General features: G+C 41.3%; 1 protein-coding gene across 1 annotated transcript in view; it reads right to left on the bottom strand.

Annotated features, from left to right (window-relative positions):
• The window catches only part of IQGAP2 (IQ motif containing GTPase activating protein 2), a 338102-nt gene that overhangs the window by 127358 nt on the left and 190944 nt on the right, over positions 1-19800 (bottom strand). The window contains 4 exon segments of the mRNA XM_047778139.1: positions 5660-5747; positions 9982-10160; positions 11086-11199; positions 11532-11599. Coding sequence (XP_047634095.1) covers positions 5660-5747; positions 9982-10160; positions 11086-11199; positions 11532-11599 — 449 coding nt within the window.

Here is a 19800-nt window from a genome sequence, read left to right as displayed (position 1 = left end):
ACAAAGTTTAATTTATAAGTTAGGCACAGTAAGAGATTAACAACAATAAGAATAATTATTATAACAATACATTATAATAAAAGTGGTCTCAAAATATATTCTTTTTTACTGAGGTATATTTGACTTAAAATATCGTATTATTTTTCTCTCTCATGGATTGATGATTTTGTTTAGTGCTATATTCTTTTCTCTTCTTTTTTCTGTTCATCTGTTGTTAAGTTTTTGGTTTGTGGTTACCATGAAGTTTATATCTATCTATCTATCTACATGTATACACACACACACACACACACACACATATGTAACTGATTTTATGAATTTTCTCTTTACCTTCCTACTAGCTTTTAAAGCAATTGATCTACTGCCTTTACCACATACAATTATTCCATGGGAGAAGGTTTCAGGGTCCACCATGGATCCTAAAACCAACAGACACTCAAGTCCAATAGTCAGCCATCTGAGTCCACAGTTCCACATCTGTGCATTCGATCAACCCCAGTTTATGCAGCACTATATGTACTTAATTTAAAAATTTGCATATAAGTGGACCCACACACTATGGAAAACAGTATGGAGGTTCTTCAGAAAACCACAAACTGAATTACCATATAATCTACCAATCCGACTCCTGGACATACATCCAGACCAAACTAATTCAAAATATCTGCACCTTCATGTTCATGACAGCACAATTCAAAACATGGAAACAACCCAAATGTCCATTGAGAGATGAATGGATTAAGAAGATGTGGTATATATACACAACGGAATACTACCCAGCCATAAAAAAGAACAAAATAATGCCATTAGCAGCAGCATGGATGCAACTAGAGATTATCATACTAAGTGAAGTAAGTCAGACAGAGAAAGACAAAAATCATATGTTATCACTTATATGTGGAGTCCAAAATATGGCACAAAAGAACCTATCTACAGAACAGAAATAGACCTGCAGACATAGAGAACAGACTTATGCTTGCCAAGTGGGTGGGGGGAGGGAGTGGGATGGACTGGGAGTTTGGGGTTAGTAAATGCAAACTATTACATTTAGAATGGATAAGCAATGGGGTCCTACTGTACAGCACAAGGAACTATAGCCAATCTCTTGGGATAGACCATGACGGAAGATAATATAAGAAAAAGAATGTATCTATATATGTAGGACTGGATCACTTTGCTATATAGCAGAAACTGGCACAGCATTGCAAATCAACTATACTTTAATTTAAAAAAATAAGTGGACCCACACAGTTCAATCCTGTATTGTTCAAAGGTCCAATGTATTTGCTGTTACCGGTGTCCCTCTGCAGTCTGCATGTGTCGAAGCTGGCAGGTGGAGGGTACTAGAGGGGATACTGGTGCAGCCTTGGCAGGCTGGATAGAACACCAGATGCCTTTCAATCTGCTGACTCTGTGCTGGGATTCCGAGCAAGCAAGTGCAAGCATGACCCCTGTAAGAGCAGAGTTTTGGTTCCCAACAGCCATCTAGCTCTCGTGGCAAAGCCGCTGGTTTTCAAACCCAGTTAAGGGGGCTCGGCTGGAGAGCCCAACATGGGGCTGGAACCTCCTGCTCATTAGGGAGGGCCTCCCAGTTTGCGACATCCCCTTCCTCTTGTGGGTCACCTGCCAGGGCCATGGGTGATAACTAGATCACTTCTTTCCCTTCTACTTGTCTTGATGAGGTTTTCCCTTTATATTCTGTTTGAGAATAGATGTTCTGCTCATCTTCTGGCTGTTCTCATAGACAGCTGTCCTATATGTAGTTGCAGTTTTGCTGTGTCTGCGGGAGGAAGTAAGCTCAGGGTCATCCTGATGTGTCATCTTGATCCTGCCTCCTCAAAATGTTTTACTGCACAATTTTTTTTTTCTTTTTAAAGCCACACCCATGGCACAAGGAAGTTCCCAGGCTGGGGGTCAAATCGGAGCTACAGCTGCCAGCCTATACCACAGCCCCAGCAAATGCCAGATCCAAGCCATGTCTGCGACCTACGCCATAGCTCACGGCAATGTCGGATCCTTAACCCACTGAGCAAGGCCAGGGATTGAACCCACATCCTCATGGATCCTAGTTGGGATCGTTAACTGCTGAGCCATGAAGGAAACTCCTACTGTACAAATTTAATGCCTTATCCATCTAAGCACTAAGTACAGAGCCTTAATGTTTCCCGTTTGAGGTGTACCGGCAAAACAAGCACAAATTTATTTTTCTTTCTGCATGATCTCACAGACAGAAGATTTCTTCTTGGTGCAGACGTCAGCAACTTCACCATGTTAATTTTTTTTGCTTTTCTTATATTGAGAATTTTCACCTTTTCCCTTAAAGAAAGCACTTGCCAGTTTCTCTTTGGCATTTCTGATGTCAGCAGCATCACTACTCTTGAGCTTTGGGGCCATCACTAAGTAAAATCAGGGTGCTGAACAATAGCACCTCAACAGCTGATCTGGTAACTGAGATTGGCTACTAAGTAACTAATGGGTGGATACACTGGACAAAAGGATGATTCACATGCCAGGTAGGATGGAGTAAGATTTCATCATGGGACACACACAGAACTGCATGTCATTTAAAAGTTAGGAATTACTTCTGGAATTTTCCATTTAATTCTTGCAGACGGCAGTTGACTGCAGGTAACTGAAACTGCAGAAAACAAAACCAAGGATAAGGGTGGGGGGAGCCTATTGTATCATTTAACCTTAAAAAAGGGCCTGGATCAGAGTTCCCATTGTGGCACAGCAGAAAAGACTCCAACTAGGAACCTTGAGGTTGCACGTTTGATCCCTGGCCTCGCTCAGTGGGTTAAGGATCTGGCACTGCTGTGAGCTGTGGTGTAGGTTGCAGACGCGGCTCAGATCTGGAGTTGCTGTGGCTGTGGTACAGGCTGGCAGCTATAGCTCTGATTCGACCCCGAGCCTGGGAACCTTCATAAGCTGCAAGTGTGGGCCTGAAAGGACAAAACAAAAGGGGGGTGGGCTGGATCACAGAAATGCCTTTGTTTACATTATGTGATTCAACCAGGAGTTTTGTCACATCTCTACCAGTTAGAATGTTCAGATTACAAAGACCTGAATTTTAGGGACCAAACTGAGGGTGCTTGGAACAGAAGATTCAGCACAGCTTCCAGAAAACAGAAATGGAACTGCTGACCAAATGAGGAAGGGAGGAACTCTGCCATGAGGCAACAGGAAACTGGGCAGCACCAGCAGGATTTTGCCCTATAAAGAAGGTTTCAGGCTAGGAGAAATAACACAGAGCCATACGTTTCTAAAGCTTTTGAAGGATTAGTCTGTCTCCCTGATACATGACTAGAAAACAGCTAAGATTATTCTACCCTTTTTTAACAAATGACAAGTTATCTTCTCTAGGTATCCTCACAGGGAGCTATGCTCAACAGCCTTTCGACTGAGACACATCCTTCAACAGCAAGTAATAGAACTAATGTGATCTTTTCGTGCCACGATCCCAGAAAATTTCCACTTTAAGTTAGACTAGGACCCTACGTACCCACTACTTTTTTTCTATTCTTAGAACTAACATGATAAATGAAAGAATTCCAGTAAGGAAGGTCCCTGGTTGTTTGTCATGTTTGCGGTGTCTCTGATACTTTGATTAGGATCTTGCGTCCCCTCTGAAAACTCCATTCTATGAGTTTGTAAAACCTGGCTGGTAACATATTATGAGAAAATTACACCCTTTAAGACACTCTAAATGAACCATTTCTTCTAAAAATAATAATAAACTTAACCACTCTTTTACACTTTGCATTTAACAAAATTTCAAGCCCTAATCTTCACAGACAATATACAATGAATGGAATGCAGGTATTAAACCCCAGTTCAAACAAACCTGAAGCCTCTGCAAACAGATTTGGTGGCATTAACACGGAAGTTGCCACTTACGCCATTCCTGTGGCTGCCATGAAGGTAGACACCTTAACAGCTTATAATGATAAGCTCTATGGATGGGGAAAAGCTTGTCAAGTGGTTACACTGCCATATTTTAAAGCATGTCTCATTATCATGTCACTGGCTAAAATATGCCTCAGAGGTTTTTTTTTTTCAAGACTACTTTTAGTTTCACTGGACGAAAATTTTCCAATAAGGAGGGATCAGAAACTTTAGAATAACCATGTTCAATGCATTTAAAGCCATCAAACATTGCAAGGCCCTTCCTAACTTCAGCTGGTTATGCATTAGTACAAATCATCTCATGCCTTTTACTTAAAAGTGGAAAAAAGTAGAGCCAATTTGGCATCAAATTTGTGGTCAGGAAATTATGTCATTGAGTAAAGTATTAAAACATTTAAATAAGGCATTTTATTTAACATGAAAAAGAAATCTATTTCAGTGGTTATAAACATTTCAAAAACAAAGGATGGCAAAAAGCTAGGGAACCATTTCTTTAACTAAGTTTATGAAGCTCAGATGTCATGACGGCAATATTCATGTCTTCCTGTAATTCATTTCTGTCAAGTATAATGAAATTCTCAGCTTTCAAATAGAGCAGAAAGAGAAACTTGAAACTGTGCTTCATGTATCATCACCAACATGTTCAAAATTTAATAAAAGAATAAGAACAAGCCTCTCAAAATTTTATGGCGTTCCCTTTAAAAAACAGTTACCCTAAGGCTCTCAGCAGTTGAATTTAAATTCTCAAACCTGGAGTTCCCGTCCTGGCGTAGGTCGAAGACACGGCTCAGATCCCATGTGGCTGTGGCTCTGGAGTAGGTCGGCGGCTACAGCTCCTATTCGACCCCTAGCCTGGGAGCCTCCATATGCTGCGGGAAGTAGCCCTAGAAAAGGCAAAAAGACAAAAAAAAAAAAAAGACATGTATCTAAACTTGCTTGGGTTTATTTTAATTTTTTGTCCTTATAGCCACATAGCAGAACAAGGGACCAAGAAGAGTTGTCCTGGGTGACTCCGTAGAGTCTCAGGAATGTGGGACTCAAACCTGCCATCATGTGTCATATGCTTGTCATGTCATAGGCCTGTCACGTCTTATTCACTTGCACCAAAGCTACACAAGCTGCAAGAAAACAATTCTCAGAAACTGCAGACCAATGACTGGGAAGTAACAAAAAGCAGAGGTGTCAATAATAGCTTTTATAATTCTGAGAGAATGCCATCACATGATCATGGGCAAGGAAGGACCATCTTTAAGTCTTAATCACTATTAAATAATCTCTAAGATTAGCCCAATAAGGGACAGGTATAGTCAAACAGGAAGGTATAGTCAAACTAGCTTCAAGATGCTTTGAAATACTCTGCATGGACTGGGGACAAGATCACCAGAAAAGCTCCATGGGAAACCGTCAGATGATGCACCAGAATTAAGAGTCACATTGACTCATGATGGATATTTCTTCATAAAAGGCCATTTTACAAAGACACAAGTTGACAGTTTTGCTGAGATGTGGATAAGAAAAATTCGATCTTTGTCTTTAGGTTCCCAGGCTAGGGGTCGAACTGGAGTTGAAGATGCTGGCCTACATGGCAGCTCACGGCAATGCCAGATCCTTAACCCACTGAAGGAGGCCAAGGATTGAATCCATGTCCTCATGGATACTAGTGGGGTTTGTTAATCATTGAGCCATGACAGGAACTCCAGGAAAATTGTATTTTATACAAGCATCCATTTCCTTCATACCATCCATTACTTACTGTTGACTTTATTGATGTGGCCTTGGATTTCTGCTTGTGTCAGCAATTCTTCATATGCATCTCTTTCTTCTTCTGAAATACAGTTATTCTGCAAAACAAAGGCTTCACTGATTCCTGAGGTTAAATGATTCCAAAGCTTGATACTCAAAAGTAAAAAAAGAGTGCGAAAAATCATTCACCATATCATGTGAACTCAATACAAGCGTTACAGAGGGCTGCTCTGTGCAGAGCACTAGAGTTAGCTACGCCGGCAAGGACTGATTACAAAGACACTCCAAAGAGCCAGCGGCTCTCTGAAAAGGCCTAACAGTCTAATGTGGAAAACATCTGTTATTGCCATTTTTATGGATCAAAACTAGTTGAACAGTGGAAATTTCATTTGATTCAGTCTCACAAAATCAAGAACACAAATAACAAATATACAAGTGGAACATAATTTTTTTTCATTTTTAATGTTAATTAGATTTTTTTGGCTTTTTAGGGCCGTACTCACGGCATACAGAGGTTCCCAGGCTAGGGGTTGAACTGGAGCTACAGCTGCCAGCCTACACCACAGCCACACCAACGCCAGATCTGAATCTCATCTGCGACCTATACCACATTTCGTGGCAATGCCGGATCCCCGACCCACTGAGTGAGGCCAGGAATCAAACATGCATCCTCATGGATACTACTCAGATTTGTTACTGCTGACCAAATGGTAACTCCCTAAAATTTATTAATTTTTTAACTGAAGTATTACTGATTTACAATGTTGTGTTAATTTCTACTGTAGCACAAAGGGATTAAGTTATACGAATATATACACTCTATTTTTTTTTTTTTTGCAAAAGAGACAGCAATGGAGGAGGGCCTCAAAAAACAGAGTAACATTCCAAACAAAGAAGAGAGAGTGGAAGGCAGATGACAGGATTTGGTCACCAAGATGGAAAAGCTTGGCATGTCAGGCTACAGCACGGAATGTGTGTCCAGGTTTAGCCGAAAAGATGGACAGGTAGGTTATGAATCTTGGAGGCCTTTTAAGGACGTGCCCTTAACTCAGGTGGCATCAGGGAATCAAGGGAGGTTTCTGGTGGGATGGCATTAGATCGGTACCTAAAGATTAATGTTGTAACCTGTAGCTCTGAGGGGGTCGGCTTGGGGAATGATAGGAAGTGGGGGGATCCATGGAGAAGGTGCTGCAGAAGTCTTGGGACAAGGTCAGGAGGGGCAGAAGAACACAGGGAGGGAGGGACAGGACACTGGGGACACAAAGAGAGTTCTCAAACAATGGGGGAGTCATTCCAAAGGGGAAGTCAGCTGTGACAACTGCCTTCTGACAACTGGGGGCAAAGCCATGGACACAGAGATGAAGGCAGCCGGAAGGGCTTTAGATGGGTCTGCTATCAAGCTGATGGCTGATTTCTTCAACAGGTAGATGAGCTCAATGGGGGAAGACCGATGGGAAAGATTCAATGTAGACTTTGAAGCATACCCATTTTAAGAGGGAGAAGAAGAGACATTAAAAGATGCAGAGGATAGGCATTCCCATCGTCACACAGCGGAAATGAATGAGGAACCATGAGGCTGTGGGTTCGATCCCTGGCCTTGCTCAGTAGGTTAAGGATCTGGTGTTGCCGTGAGTTGTGGTGTAGGTCACAGACGTGGCTTGGATCTGGCATGGCTGCGGCTGTGGCATAGGTTGGCAGCTGTTGCTCTGATTAGATCCCTAGTCTGGGAACCACCATATGCTGTGGGTATGGCCCTAAAAAGCAAAAAACAAACAAACAAAAAACAAAGGAGTTCCTGTCGTGGCGCAGTGGTTAACAAATCCGACTAGGAACCATGAGGTGGCAGGTTGGATCCCTGCCCTTGCTCAGTGGGTTAAGGATCCGGCATTGCCGTGAGCTGTGGTGTAGGTCGCAGACACGGCTCGGATCCTGCGTTGCTGTGGCTGTGGTGTAGGCCGGCGGCTACAGCTCTGATTAGACCCCTAGCCTGGGAACTTCCATATGCCACAGGAGCGGCTCTAGAAAAGGCAAAAAAAAAAAACCCAAAAAAACAAAGATGCAGAGAATGATAGCAGGAGAGAAGCATAGAAGGCGGGGGCATTCGATCCAAGGCAGGCGAGGCAGCAGGGGACAAATGTGCCCAGGACTGCCAGAAGCCACCCACTGAGAAAAGACTAAAATCAAGGAGTTACTTGGTAATGGAGTGGAAGCAAGAGTAGAAGGGGAGGAAAGGTGGTAAGGAAGACGCATCTCTGAGTGCAAGGTCTTCAGTAAGACAGGAAGGCGGGAGATGGGACGTGAGGATCGGGAGCTGATTGCTGAGCTGAGGAGGGAAAGCCTTTTCTTTTTTTTTTTTTTTTTTAATTTTTTTTTTTTATTTAGTTGTTGTTGTTGTTGTTGTTGCTATTTCTTGGGCCACTCCCGCGGCACATGGAGGTTCCCAGGCTAGGGGTTGAATCGGAGCTGTAGCCACCGGCCTACGCCAGAGCCACAGCAACGCGGGATCCGAGCCGCGTCTGCAACCTACACCACAGCTCACGGCGACGCCGGATCGTTAACCCACTGAGCAAGGGCAGGGACCGAACCCGCAACCTCATGGTTCTTAGTCGGATTCGTTAACCACTGCGCCACGACGGGAACTCCGGAAAGCCTTTTCTCACATATGAGGGGAAACCAGGGCAAATACGAGGAGTGTGGATTCAAAAACATCCTCTCTAGGGAGTTCCCACTGTGGCTCAATGGGTTATGAACCTGACTAGTATTCCTGAGGACACAGGTTCAACCCCTGGCCTCGCTCAGTGGGTTAAGGATCTGGCATTGCCGTGAGCTGTGGTACAGGTCACAGATGCAGCTCGGATCTCATGTTGCTGTGGCTCCGATTCAACTCCTAGTCTGGGAACCTCCATGTGCCACAGGTGTGGCCCTAAAACAACAAACAAATAAACAAAAGCAGAAACGTTCTCTCTAAACTTCACCACACCCAATAATTAGCCTCTACCAATAAATCTGAAGGTAAGTCAGCTGATGATGCCCAACAAGGGAAGATCTTTAGCTGCTACTTCTATACCTTCTAGGAGTTTACAGCTTGACCTTCCATCCTTGCAACCTGTAATAGCCGTCGGAACAGGAAATCTAATTTCCTTATAGAGTGCATGGTCTTCCTTCACTCTTACATTTCACCCAAACCAATGGCCTGTGGCTAGAGAGACCATAACCAGTTGATCAAAAAATACCCCTTGTAGACTCCTCCTAGACTGATGGTGGGAATGTAAATTGGTGCAACCACTATGGAGAAGAGTATGGAGGTTACTTAAAAAACTAAAAATAGGAGTTCCCATCGTGGCTTAGTGGTCAAAGAACCCAACTAGGAGTCATGAGGTTGTGGGTTCGATCCCTGGCCTGGCTCAGTGGGTTAAGGATCCGGCATTGCTGTGAGCTGTGGTATAGGTTGCAGAGGCGGCTCGGATCCTGTGTTGCTGTGGTTCTGGCATAGGCTGACCGCTACAGCTTCTATTCGACCCCTAGCCTGGGAACCTCCATATGCCATAGGAGTGGCTCTAAAATGATGCAAAAAAAAACCCTAAAAATAGAGCTACCATATGATCCAGCAATCCCACTCTTGGCCATATACCCAGACAAAACTCTAATTCAAAAAGACACATGCATCCGAATGTTCAGAGAAGCACTATTTACAATAGCCAAGACATGGAAGCAACCTAAGTGTCCATCAACAGAGGAATGAATAAAGATGTGGTACATATATACAATGGAATATTACTCAGGCATAAAAAAGAATGAAATCATGCCATTTACAGCAACATGGATGGACCTAGAGATTATCATACTAAGTGAAGTAGGTTAGATGGCGAAAGACAAATATATGATATCACTTACACGTGGACTTAAAAAAATGACATAAATGAACTTAGTTACAAAACAGAAACAAACTTACAGACATAGAAAACAAACTTATTGTTACCAAAGGGAAAACAGGAGGGGGAAAGGATGAATTAGGAGTGTGGTATTAACATATACACACTACTATATATAAAACAGATAATCAACGAGGATCTATTATAGAGCACAGGGAAGTCTACTCAATATTCTGCAATAACCTACATAGGAAAAGAAGCTGAAAAGGAATATATATGTACATGTATAACTGAATCACTTTGTTGTACACCTGAAACTAACACAACATTGTAAAGCAACTAGACTCCAATATAAAATAAAAATTAATAAAAAATTCCCTTATAACATTAACACTTTGTCAAACCAGCAATGCATAACCATGTTTATTACTGTATCGCTCACTCAGAATCGATGAAATACCTTCAGCCTTGCATTTTCCTCTTTTCTCTTTTTGGCTTCCCAGAGTTCCTTCTGATATTCCTGTGCAAGGCTGTCATCCACTGAAGTGAGAACTGCATTTGGGTTTCTTAGCGTTACAATGGTCTGCTCTGCTATTCCTTTTTCAATAGCTTCATTAATGGCTATAACTGCAGCATGCACTGCAATGTAAGGAGAAAAAAAGGACTTGATCAGCCAAAGACAACATGGACAGATGTACTGACCCTGCATAACCTAAGCAGTTTTACTTTCCTCCTTGGCGTCCAATAAGCATGTCAAAAAAGAGACTGCGGACACATCACAGAGCATCCCTCTGACAACCTCCCCATCTGTCTGCTATCTTGGGTCTTATCTCAGCATCTGCTACATAATACCTATTCATTTATTCAACTTGTGCTGAATGTTTAAAATGAACCACTGGGGGTTTGAAAGGTGACATGGACATTTTGAAAGTACCACGTCATTTCCAAGAGATGCCAGCAATTTAACTTGCAACATGGAAAGACTCATAGCAGTGTACTGTGCCACTAAAATCAAAGGACACAGAAAGCAAAGAAATGTTTTGGAGAATGGAGATACTTCTGGAACCTCTTAAATCACATTTTATAAGTGGATGCCTAGAGTCCAAGGTTAATCAATTATTTAGTTATGTTCTGATGTGCTCAAAAATAACCATCCATAATACATGTAATAAAAACTTTTAGGAGTTCCTATTATGGCTTGGCAGGTTAAGACTCTGACTAGTACCCATGAGGACACAGGTTTGATCCCTGGACTCACTCAGTGGGTTAAGGATCTGGCATTGCCCTGAGTTGTGGTATAGGTTACAGATATAGCTCAGATCTGGTGCTGCTGTGGCTGAGGTGTAGGCTGGCAGCTGTAGCTCAGATTTGACCCATAGCCTGGGATCTTCCACATGTTGCAGATGCAGACCCAAAAAAACCCCCAAAACAACAAAAGAAAACTTTTAGAGTGCTTATAGTATCTTCCAAATATTCTATTTCTTTTAACCAAAATCTTATAGCCAAAATAAAGAAAAGGTCAAGTCCCCTGTCATTGGCAAATGTTGATTTTAAGGAGACTTACAAGCAGCTTCATCCACAGACAGTTCATTAGCCAGAATACCACCTATTTTGCTGAAAGATGGCATCTGTATTCCATATTTCTCAAGCTCCTTTCTCATATTACTGATTTCCTCCTCTGAAAAAGAACAACAATAAAAATAGCAAAAAATCAATGATAGTCACAGAGATGGAGGCAGGAACAAGTACAATCATGTTAAGAGAAGTCTTGATCAAGCAAGTGGGGTCAATTCCAAATAAGAACCTTAGGAATAAGCCAGGCTCAGTTTCTCATGTCACAAATGTGGGGAAATGGAAACCCAGTAGAGTACAAGCAAGATTATAAGGAAGTTTTCTCCTCTGATGAAGATGAAGGATAAAAAGGACATGGATAATATCAGAATCAAGAAAATATTGCTACTTTTTCCTAATAACCACATTGCAAAAGATTATCAAGATAAAGAATAGTACCTGTGAAGTCTACTTTGCCCAACAAATCCTGGATCTGGGGGGCGATTCCTAGTTTGAACAGATACAAACTGAAAGAGAAACCAAAACATTATAAGAAACTTAATCAATGTGAATCTCAGAGCTAGAAGTCACTTAAATCTTAGGAGTGTTTTTAGTTGAGAAACACCAAGACCTCATCTCATCTAATCCATTCATTTCACAGATGAGGAAACTGTGTCCTGAGGCAACACAGTCCCCAGAACTAGAAGCCCAGTCAAAGTCCCAAAGATTGGACCTCTGCAGTACACAGCGCGCCGTGATCGTGATCGTAAAGTGGTTAGTACTCTGCGTTGTGCGGTACACAGCCGTTCACGGGGTCAACTAACCTAATCATCCATTTGCAGGGAGAATAAAGAACACAATGAATACAAAGGAGCAAGTGACAAAAGCAACAAACATTCCTTTGGATACGCCTTACCTGATTTTAGTTTGCTTAAAGAATAGCTCAAACTATATTTTCCTTTCCTTCCTATATATGCCTCCATGTACCTTACACCCCTTGAGGAAATATATGTTTTACACAGTTTTTCACATCCTGAACCAATACACAGAGTAGCAAGTCTTTACTCTAGATGGATGGAATGATGCGAAAATCAAGCCACTAAGTAGAATATTCCTAAGGAGAACATGCAAAGTAAAGTGTGTATTTTATTTAAAAAAAATCATTAGGAAGCAATGATGATCCCCATTAACCTGCCCAGAATCTGACAAAAGGAGCTGGAGTCTGATATCTAAATTCCACTGAAGATGAAAATACAAGGATGTGTGACGTCTCACCATCACCGAGTCATCGTTTCTGTTCCCCATTTGTTTTAACCTCCCCAGCCCTCAGGATTAATTCTACATCTCAACTAAAAAATTCTGTAGCCACTAAATATCAGCTCTGATAGACCTATCGTTTGAGATTTTAATTAGAAGTTAGATATTACATATAACACGTAAGGGAAACTATGTGAGAAAGATAATGACAGCTTGAAGCATTTCATCACTGTCACTTCGGATGTGGATGTGAGACGGATCTGAGTTGTTTATAAAATATAGAATTTCATTAAAAGAATTCAAGATCAAACCTTAGGAATTAAAAAAAAACTCTTAAAATATATGATTAATCATATCAGCAGCATGGATTGAAAAAAATAAACATTTTTGATCAGTTCTGTAAAAAGTAATCACTTAGAAAAGCAACACACAAAGTTAAAAATTAGTGTTCCATGGTTAAAAAAATACATAGAAAGTGGCCACCCAGAATTAAAAACTAAATGTTTTGATATAAATCCTTTTAATGTTGTTTTTGGAAATATTTCATAAACACACAGTATTCTATAAATCTGAATGGACTGTAATTTACTTAACCAAATGCTGAGTTTTTAGATGGTCACTAATTATCCACTATAATAATGTTGCAGTGTACATGCATATATAGATAAATATCTGTGCATATATTATCTTATTTGTCACAAAAATCCCAATAAATAAAATTGTCAAATTGAAAGGATGCACACACAAACTTTCAACATGTATTATCAAAGTCTGTATGAAAGGGTATTCTTCCTTTTTTTTTTTGCCATGTTCATGGTATGCAGAAGTTCCTGGGCCAGGAATAGAACTCAAGCCACAGCTGGAACCAGAGCCATAGCAGTGACAATGCTGGATCCTTAACCCACTGAGCCACCAGGGAAATAACTCCTCCAAGTGTGTTCTTTTTTTTTTTTTTTTTTTTGTCTTTTTGCCATTTCTTGAGCCGCTCCCGCGGCATATGGAGATTCCCAGGCTAGGGGTCGAATCGGAGCTATAGCCACCGGCCTACGCCAGAGCCACAGCAACGCGGGATCCGAGCCGTGTCTGCAACCTACACCACAGCTCACGGCAACGCCGGATCCTTAACCCACTGAGCAAGGGCAGGGACCGAACCCGCAACCTCATGGTTCCTAGTCGGATTCGTTAACCACTGCGCCACGACGGGAACTCCGGCAAGTGTGTTCTTAAGAAGAGATTACACTCATAGATTTCTCTCCGAGTAAAAGGTTAAAAAAAAACTCCTTTCCCTTCTGCAGTAGAATGTGACCTTTCCAGAAATTAACTTTCTAGCTCAGTTCCCCTAGGAACCTAATAAAGTATCCCATCCATGTTACTGAGCATCATTACTTAGGAGAAAAATAACCCCTGATAGGTAAACTGCATCTTGACTAGAAGGAATCATAAATACCTAACAGGCATGATATATTTCAGGTGTTCCTGAGCCCAGCGACTCTTCTAACTGGCACACCTCTTGCAAAGAACTGGAAAACCACGCTATGGAGCTGTGACAATAGATGATGGCTCTGGGATGCTGAGGTTCTAGGCAGAGAGCCTTCTACAACTACCAATATGAGTCTCATGCCTGATCACCCAAGTTATCACCTGGGGTACCAAAGAGAACAGCTTCTGGATGGCTGTGTGGACAATAACATGGGGTGTCATGAAGCCTCCCACTGAAGAGCAAACATGTAATGCTGTCCTGCTGGCAGGCTGTGTTTCCTGGGTGGCTCCATCCTGCTGAGCATCTGCCAACCAATGTGGTGTCTGGCAGGCAGTCATGCATCTGAATGTTTAATTGAACGTAAGAACAAAGGGATGGGGATGGCCTCACTCTACCACCAATACATGAAAACGCCATTTGCTTTGTGCCATAAACATCACACAATTCTGTCAACAAAAACCTTACTGCAGTTCCCGTCATGGCTCAGTGGTTAATGAACCCGACTAGCATCCATGAGGACACGGGTTCGATCCCTGGCCTTGCTCAGGGGGTTAAGGATCCGGCGTAGCCGTGAGCTGTGGTATAGCTCACAGATGCAGCTTGGATCATGCGTTGCTGTGGCTGTGGTGTAGGCCGGCGCCTACAGCTCCGACTGGACCCCTAGACTGGGAACCTCCATATGCTGCGGGTGCACCCCAAAAGACAAAAAAAAAAAAAAAACCCTTACCAATCTGATGGACAAAAAACATCATTCAAGTCTACATTTCCTTCTGTTCACGGTGAGGGTAAACATTTTTCATACTTATTGGCCCTTTCCATGTCTTCCAGGTAATGCATATTAATGAATTTTTGAATTTTAAAGACTGCTTTCTAGAGGGATTTGCCTCTTTCTGGTTTCCCCCTCTTTTCCCTCAAAACCACAACCAAAGGAGAAAGAACAAACGACATTTTAACCACATGGTATTTTCAATTTTACTACCAAGTTCCAATATGATATTCATATCTACTCACAAAGAGGAAACATTTTAGACTTGGAATGTTGGTCCATTTAAAATAGGCATTACGTATTAATAATTCAAAGCTAGAAAGACAGGATACATTCCTTAGTTTAAAGTTCTGGGTCCTGAGAGATTATCACGGATATAAAACCACATATATACCCCTGAAGTCTTTACTACCAAAGGATCCTACCAAATAAGTCACTATAATTAAAACAAGTATGCTGACATTTCAAAAACCGTAATATTTTATGAACCAATTCTCAATTTATTATTACTTGGGAAAAATACTCCAGTTAAAAGGGAACTCCTATCATTTGGGACAAATAAAACATCAACCTGTTGACTTGTTCCTTTCTAGTAACCGGAATGACAAAATCCAACAGAATTAAACCAATGGGTATAGTAAAGCTACAAAAGAATTCTAGAAAAATAACGTCAAGCCATACTTGAAAAAGTGAAAATAAACCACAAACGATCAAAAAAAATGTATCATTGGCTTATTTCATAGTACCTGATTTGTGTTTTCTTCTCCCTTTCTCCAACTAAATTAAAAAATCCACTTGACTTGACAAAAAAATTATTAAAATAATTTGATGGGGGGAACTCTGAAAATGTGACCATACAATTTAAGTAGGAGACAATGATAAATTCTAACAAATCTTATGCCTATAATTATTTCAATATTTCATGTATTTATGAAGTGTATGACTTACTCTAATGTTCTGCTAAATTTTAATATACGTTAAACTTCTATTCTTGCACGAAAGCCTAAGCTAATGAATACCTATTATCCTTAATATATTTCCACTTTTATTTCCCATCTACATGATGTTGATATAATCTAGAATTTATATGCATTTTTATCCTTATATCATGCATCAAAGGTTTAAATAACTAAATTGTATTAGTTTCTTTTCTAATTTAATCTATACCCAATTTCCCTCTTTCTTAGCTTGATCTTTGATCTTGCTATGTATAAGCATATTTGCTAATAGATAAACTGTCTCCCCAAGTGCACATTTTCCACTACTTTCATTTGTTCCTTGGGTGTTGGTTCTGTTTGTTGACTATAATTCCTCTTTCATAATGTTGGTTTCCCTCAAATGTCTGGCATTTCCTGATTTGGGGCTCATCTCAACATTTGAGACCTACTGTTTGTCACTGCTCAATGTAGGTCCCCTTGACAGTAGCCAGTCTTAGGGAGACAGTAGGGGAACAACCGGGCTGATACCCAGAGGGCACCCCATGTGGTCTTCCTAGACTGGGGCTCCCTGTGCCTTCCTATAGTCAGCAGCCAGCTCGGGTCCTGGGATGCTGCCCTGCCATCAGCATCGACACTTGCTGCCTTAGGGAAGGACCAGAAGGCTCAGCGGGTCTAAGCCCAATGAGGTTGGCTTAGAGGCTCTCCTTTTCCTGGCTCTGCTTGGAACAAGCTCCACGACAGCTCTGAGCTCTGTTGTATGGCTCAGGGGTTTCTGGGCTGTGGTCTTCTTCTGCCTTGTTTCTCAGCCAATCCAATCCTATCCGTCAAGAGTTATTTAATTTTCTGGTCAAAAGATAACATTCTTACTGCACATCATTAAAAAAAAAAAAAAAGACCCTACTACTTTAGTCATTTCATGCCAGTTTTGTAATGAGAAAGACAACTGTGCGCAAAGACCTTGACACAGCTGTTATCACTATACCTCCTTTGTTTATCTGGTCATTCATGCAATTACTATGTTTATGGAATACTTTCCATCCAAAAATATTTTTCTCGGCATTCCCATCATGGCTCAGTGGTTAATGAATCCGACTAGGAAGCATGAGGTTGCAGGTTTGATCCCTGGCCTTGCTCAGTGGGTTAAGGATCTGGCATTGCGGTGAGCTGTGGTGTATGTCGCAGACGCTGTTCGGATCCCGCGTTGCTGTGGCCCTGGTGTAGGCCCGTGGCTACAGCTCCGATTAGACCCCTAGCCTGGGAACCCCAATAGGCCAAGGGAGCGGCCCTAGAAAAGGCAAAAAGACAAACAAACAAAAAATATTTTTCTCTACCATGCTGTCCATAAAATAAAGGTATTTAGGCTTCTACAAAACATAGGTTTGTTACAAAATATTAACAATAATATTATTAATAATTACTATTATTATTATTATTAACAAAAACAATGATACTAAAAAAAAACTGGTTAATTTTCCATTAGGATCCTAAGAAATTTGATAACTACTTCTGATTATACTTTTTACTTTTCTGTTGGAAGTTGTGCCTCTAAATGTAAATCTCACCGTAAGCAAACATCCTGGTTTAACTGACAGTTACCACAAGATGGTGCTGAGAAGTTAGTTACCTAAAGGTTAGAAGGACAGAACAATCCTTTTAAAGAGTAGAATAATCTTCAGATTTACCTCAAGTCAGATTTCCTTAAACTAGTCCGGATCAAGTAGAAATCTCATTTGCACTTAACATCCTTTTGCCAAAAATGTCTTTTAAAATGTCAGTTTATTTGGCTTCAATTCTCAACATTCATTTTATCTCTGAGTTTGAAGTTTAAATGACTAGCTTTGAAAAGCTGACTTTTCATAGTGTGGGAGTTAATATACTGAATCTCCGTGGGGGAGGTGCTTTCAAGCAGATTATTCAAAGGGGCAAATGTTTACTAGGAAACTCCACGTATCCAGTATTCCCAGGCTGAGAAGAATCAGCAAGAGCAGCCCACTCCTTCCCAAGCATTTAAATTCAAATGAGGCCATTCATTACCTGAACTGTATAGGAAATCCAGTCTCAGTCGAAGAAAAAAAAAAAGCCTGTCCAATCTCCAGTTTCTTACAGCTCTTCAACACTGAATTTATTAAGCACCTTTAATGCCCAACAGCCAACACAAAGAGCTGAGGGTGTTCCAAAGGAAGCTGAAGAATTCTCATCACCATCGCTACCCATGGATAAGCAAGCCCTTGGTGTGAAAAAGCTGGCGTTTTCTCACACCAAAAGGTAGAGTACACTTGGATGGCTGCGAGAGAGACCAGGGACAGAGGGGTTGTCCTAAGGGATCCAACCCTCTCTGGCCCACATGCTCTCATTTGTACTAACAACACCATTTCAAGTACAGAAGCAATAAAGAAAGCTAAAAAAAAAAAAAAAAACCAACCATTAGGAGTTTGTTCCACTACTTTCAATATATACATTAAGAGATGCTATTGTAATTAAAGGCAAACTTCAAAGGCAGAGGCTGAATTTATTTCAACTTTCTGGATCATATCCGCACAGTTTACATTATGCTATAACATGCAAATCAAAGCCTCACGCCTGACCAGAAAGAAGACAGAACCGGAGTCAGAAGCCCTGGATCCTGGTCCCAGACTAGCAGCATCTCGACATGTGACCCTGAGCAAGACAGAGAACCCAATCTCTGAGTTCCCTCATCGGCGAAATGAAGGGTCTGCACTCACATAACTTCCCAAGGTGCTTCTAGTTCTGAATTTACATGATTCTGCATTTTAAGATACCCTAAATATAACAGCTTAGAGGCCTGTGCTGAAGTTCTGTTGGATGCCCCATTCTTTTCCTTTTTTCAGTAGGGCAGAAATATTGGACTCCCTTCTGAGGCTAGGGACTGGCTGCCTCAGTAACAGTACAGGTTCTGGTGCCACACAGCCTGGTTCTGAATCCCAACTCTGCCCCTTTCTAGCTGTGTTGACCTTGGCCAGCCTCTCTGTGCCTCAGCTGCCTTGGTTATGAGATGAACAACCGTATAGACAGAATAGGTCTGTTGTGAAGATTAGAAGAGATTATACCTGCACAGTACTTGGAAGATGGCAGGCATGTAATCAGAAACTTAGTAACAGTCTTTGGTTTTATTATTACTAATTACTAGTATTTCTAAAAAATAGTGTGATAGTATATTTATTAGAGTAAGAGATGAGATTTGTTAAACATCTGGATTAAAATGGTGAGAAGGGAGTTCCTGCCGTGGCTCAGGGGTTAACGAATCTGACTAGAAACCATGAGGTTGCGGGTTCGATCCCTGGCCTTGCTCACTGGGTTAAGGATCCGGCGTTGCCGTGAGCTGTGGTGTAGGTTGCAGATGCGGCTTGTATCCCGCATTGCTATGGCTCTGGCGTAGGCCGGTGGCTACAGCTCTGATTCGACCCCTAGCCTGGGAACCTCCATATGCTGTGGGAGCGGTCCTAGAAAAGGAAAAAAGACAAATAAAATAAAATGGTGAGAGGGTTTTCTTTCAGTTTTTCGGCACTAATGCACTGTTGGGAATAACAGCAATAGTACTTGAATTTGGGGAAAGATAAATCTCATACATTTTAATGCCTTGATCCATGTGTTAACATTCAAAGGGACTCCACAATTTTAGAAAGATGAATCTAACCTTTAAGAGTCATTTCACTAAATATACCATATGGTCTATTTAAAAATAAATACAGGAGTACCGTTGTGGCTCAGCCATAATGAACCCGACTAACATCCATGAGGATGTGGGTTCAATCCCTGCCTTGCTCAGTGGGTTAAGGTGTTGCCGTGACCTGTGGTGTACGTCACAGATACAGCTCAGATCCGGTGTTGCTGTGGCTGTGGTGTAGGCTGGCGGCTGCAGCTCTGATTCGACCCCTAGCCTGGGAACTTCTATATGCCACAGGTGTGCTTCTAAAAAGAGAAAGACAAAAAACAAAAATAAAACATAAATACATATATATATATAAAATATATATAAATGTATTGTTAAGTAAATCTTCCATACAAACACTCATGAATAACCTACCACAGTGCTTTCCCCACTTTTAACACTAAGAATCTTTCACTCATTCCTCTTACTGACTCCATGATGAAATGGTTTTACCTACGGAACCAAATTATGCTCCCATCTTAATGGTCACATGCATCCCTATCAATAACACATCCAAATCCAATGTTCTCTCCCTAATTTTCAAGAAAAAATCAAGGGCGTTCTGAGGCAGTCTTACTCAGGAAATGGGTTCCGTTAAACCAACTGAAAGGTTAAGA

This window comes from Phacochoerus africanus, chromosome 4 (assembly GCF_016906955.1).
Source record: "Phacochoerus africanus isolate WHEZ1 chromosome 4, ROS_Pafr_v1, whole genome shotgun sequence".
Taxonomy (NCBI): Eukaryota; Metazoa; Chordata; class Mammalia; order Artiodactyla; family Suidae; genus Phacochoerus; species Phacochoerus africanus.
The sequence above is the reverse complement of the archived record's forward strand: the minus strand, read 5'-3'. Positions and strand labels throughout refer to the sequence as shown.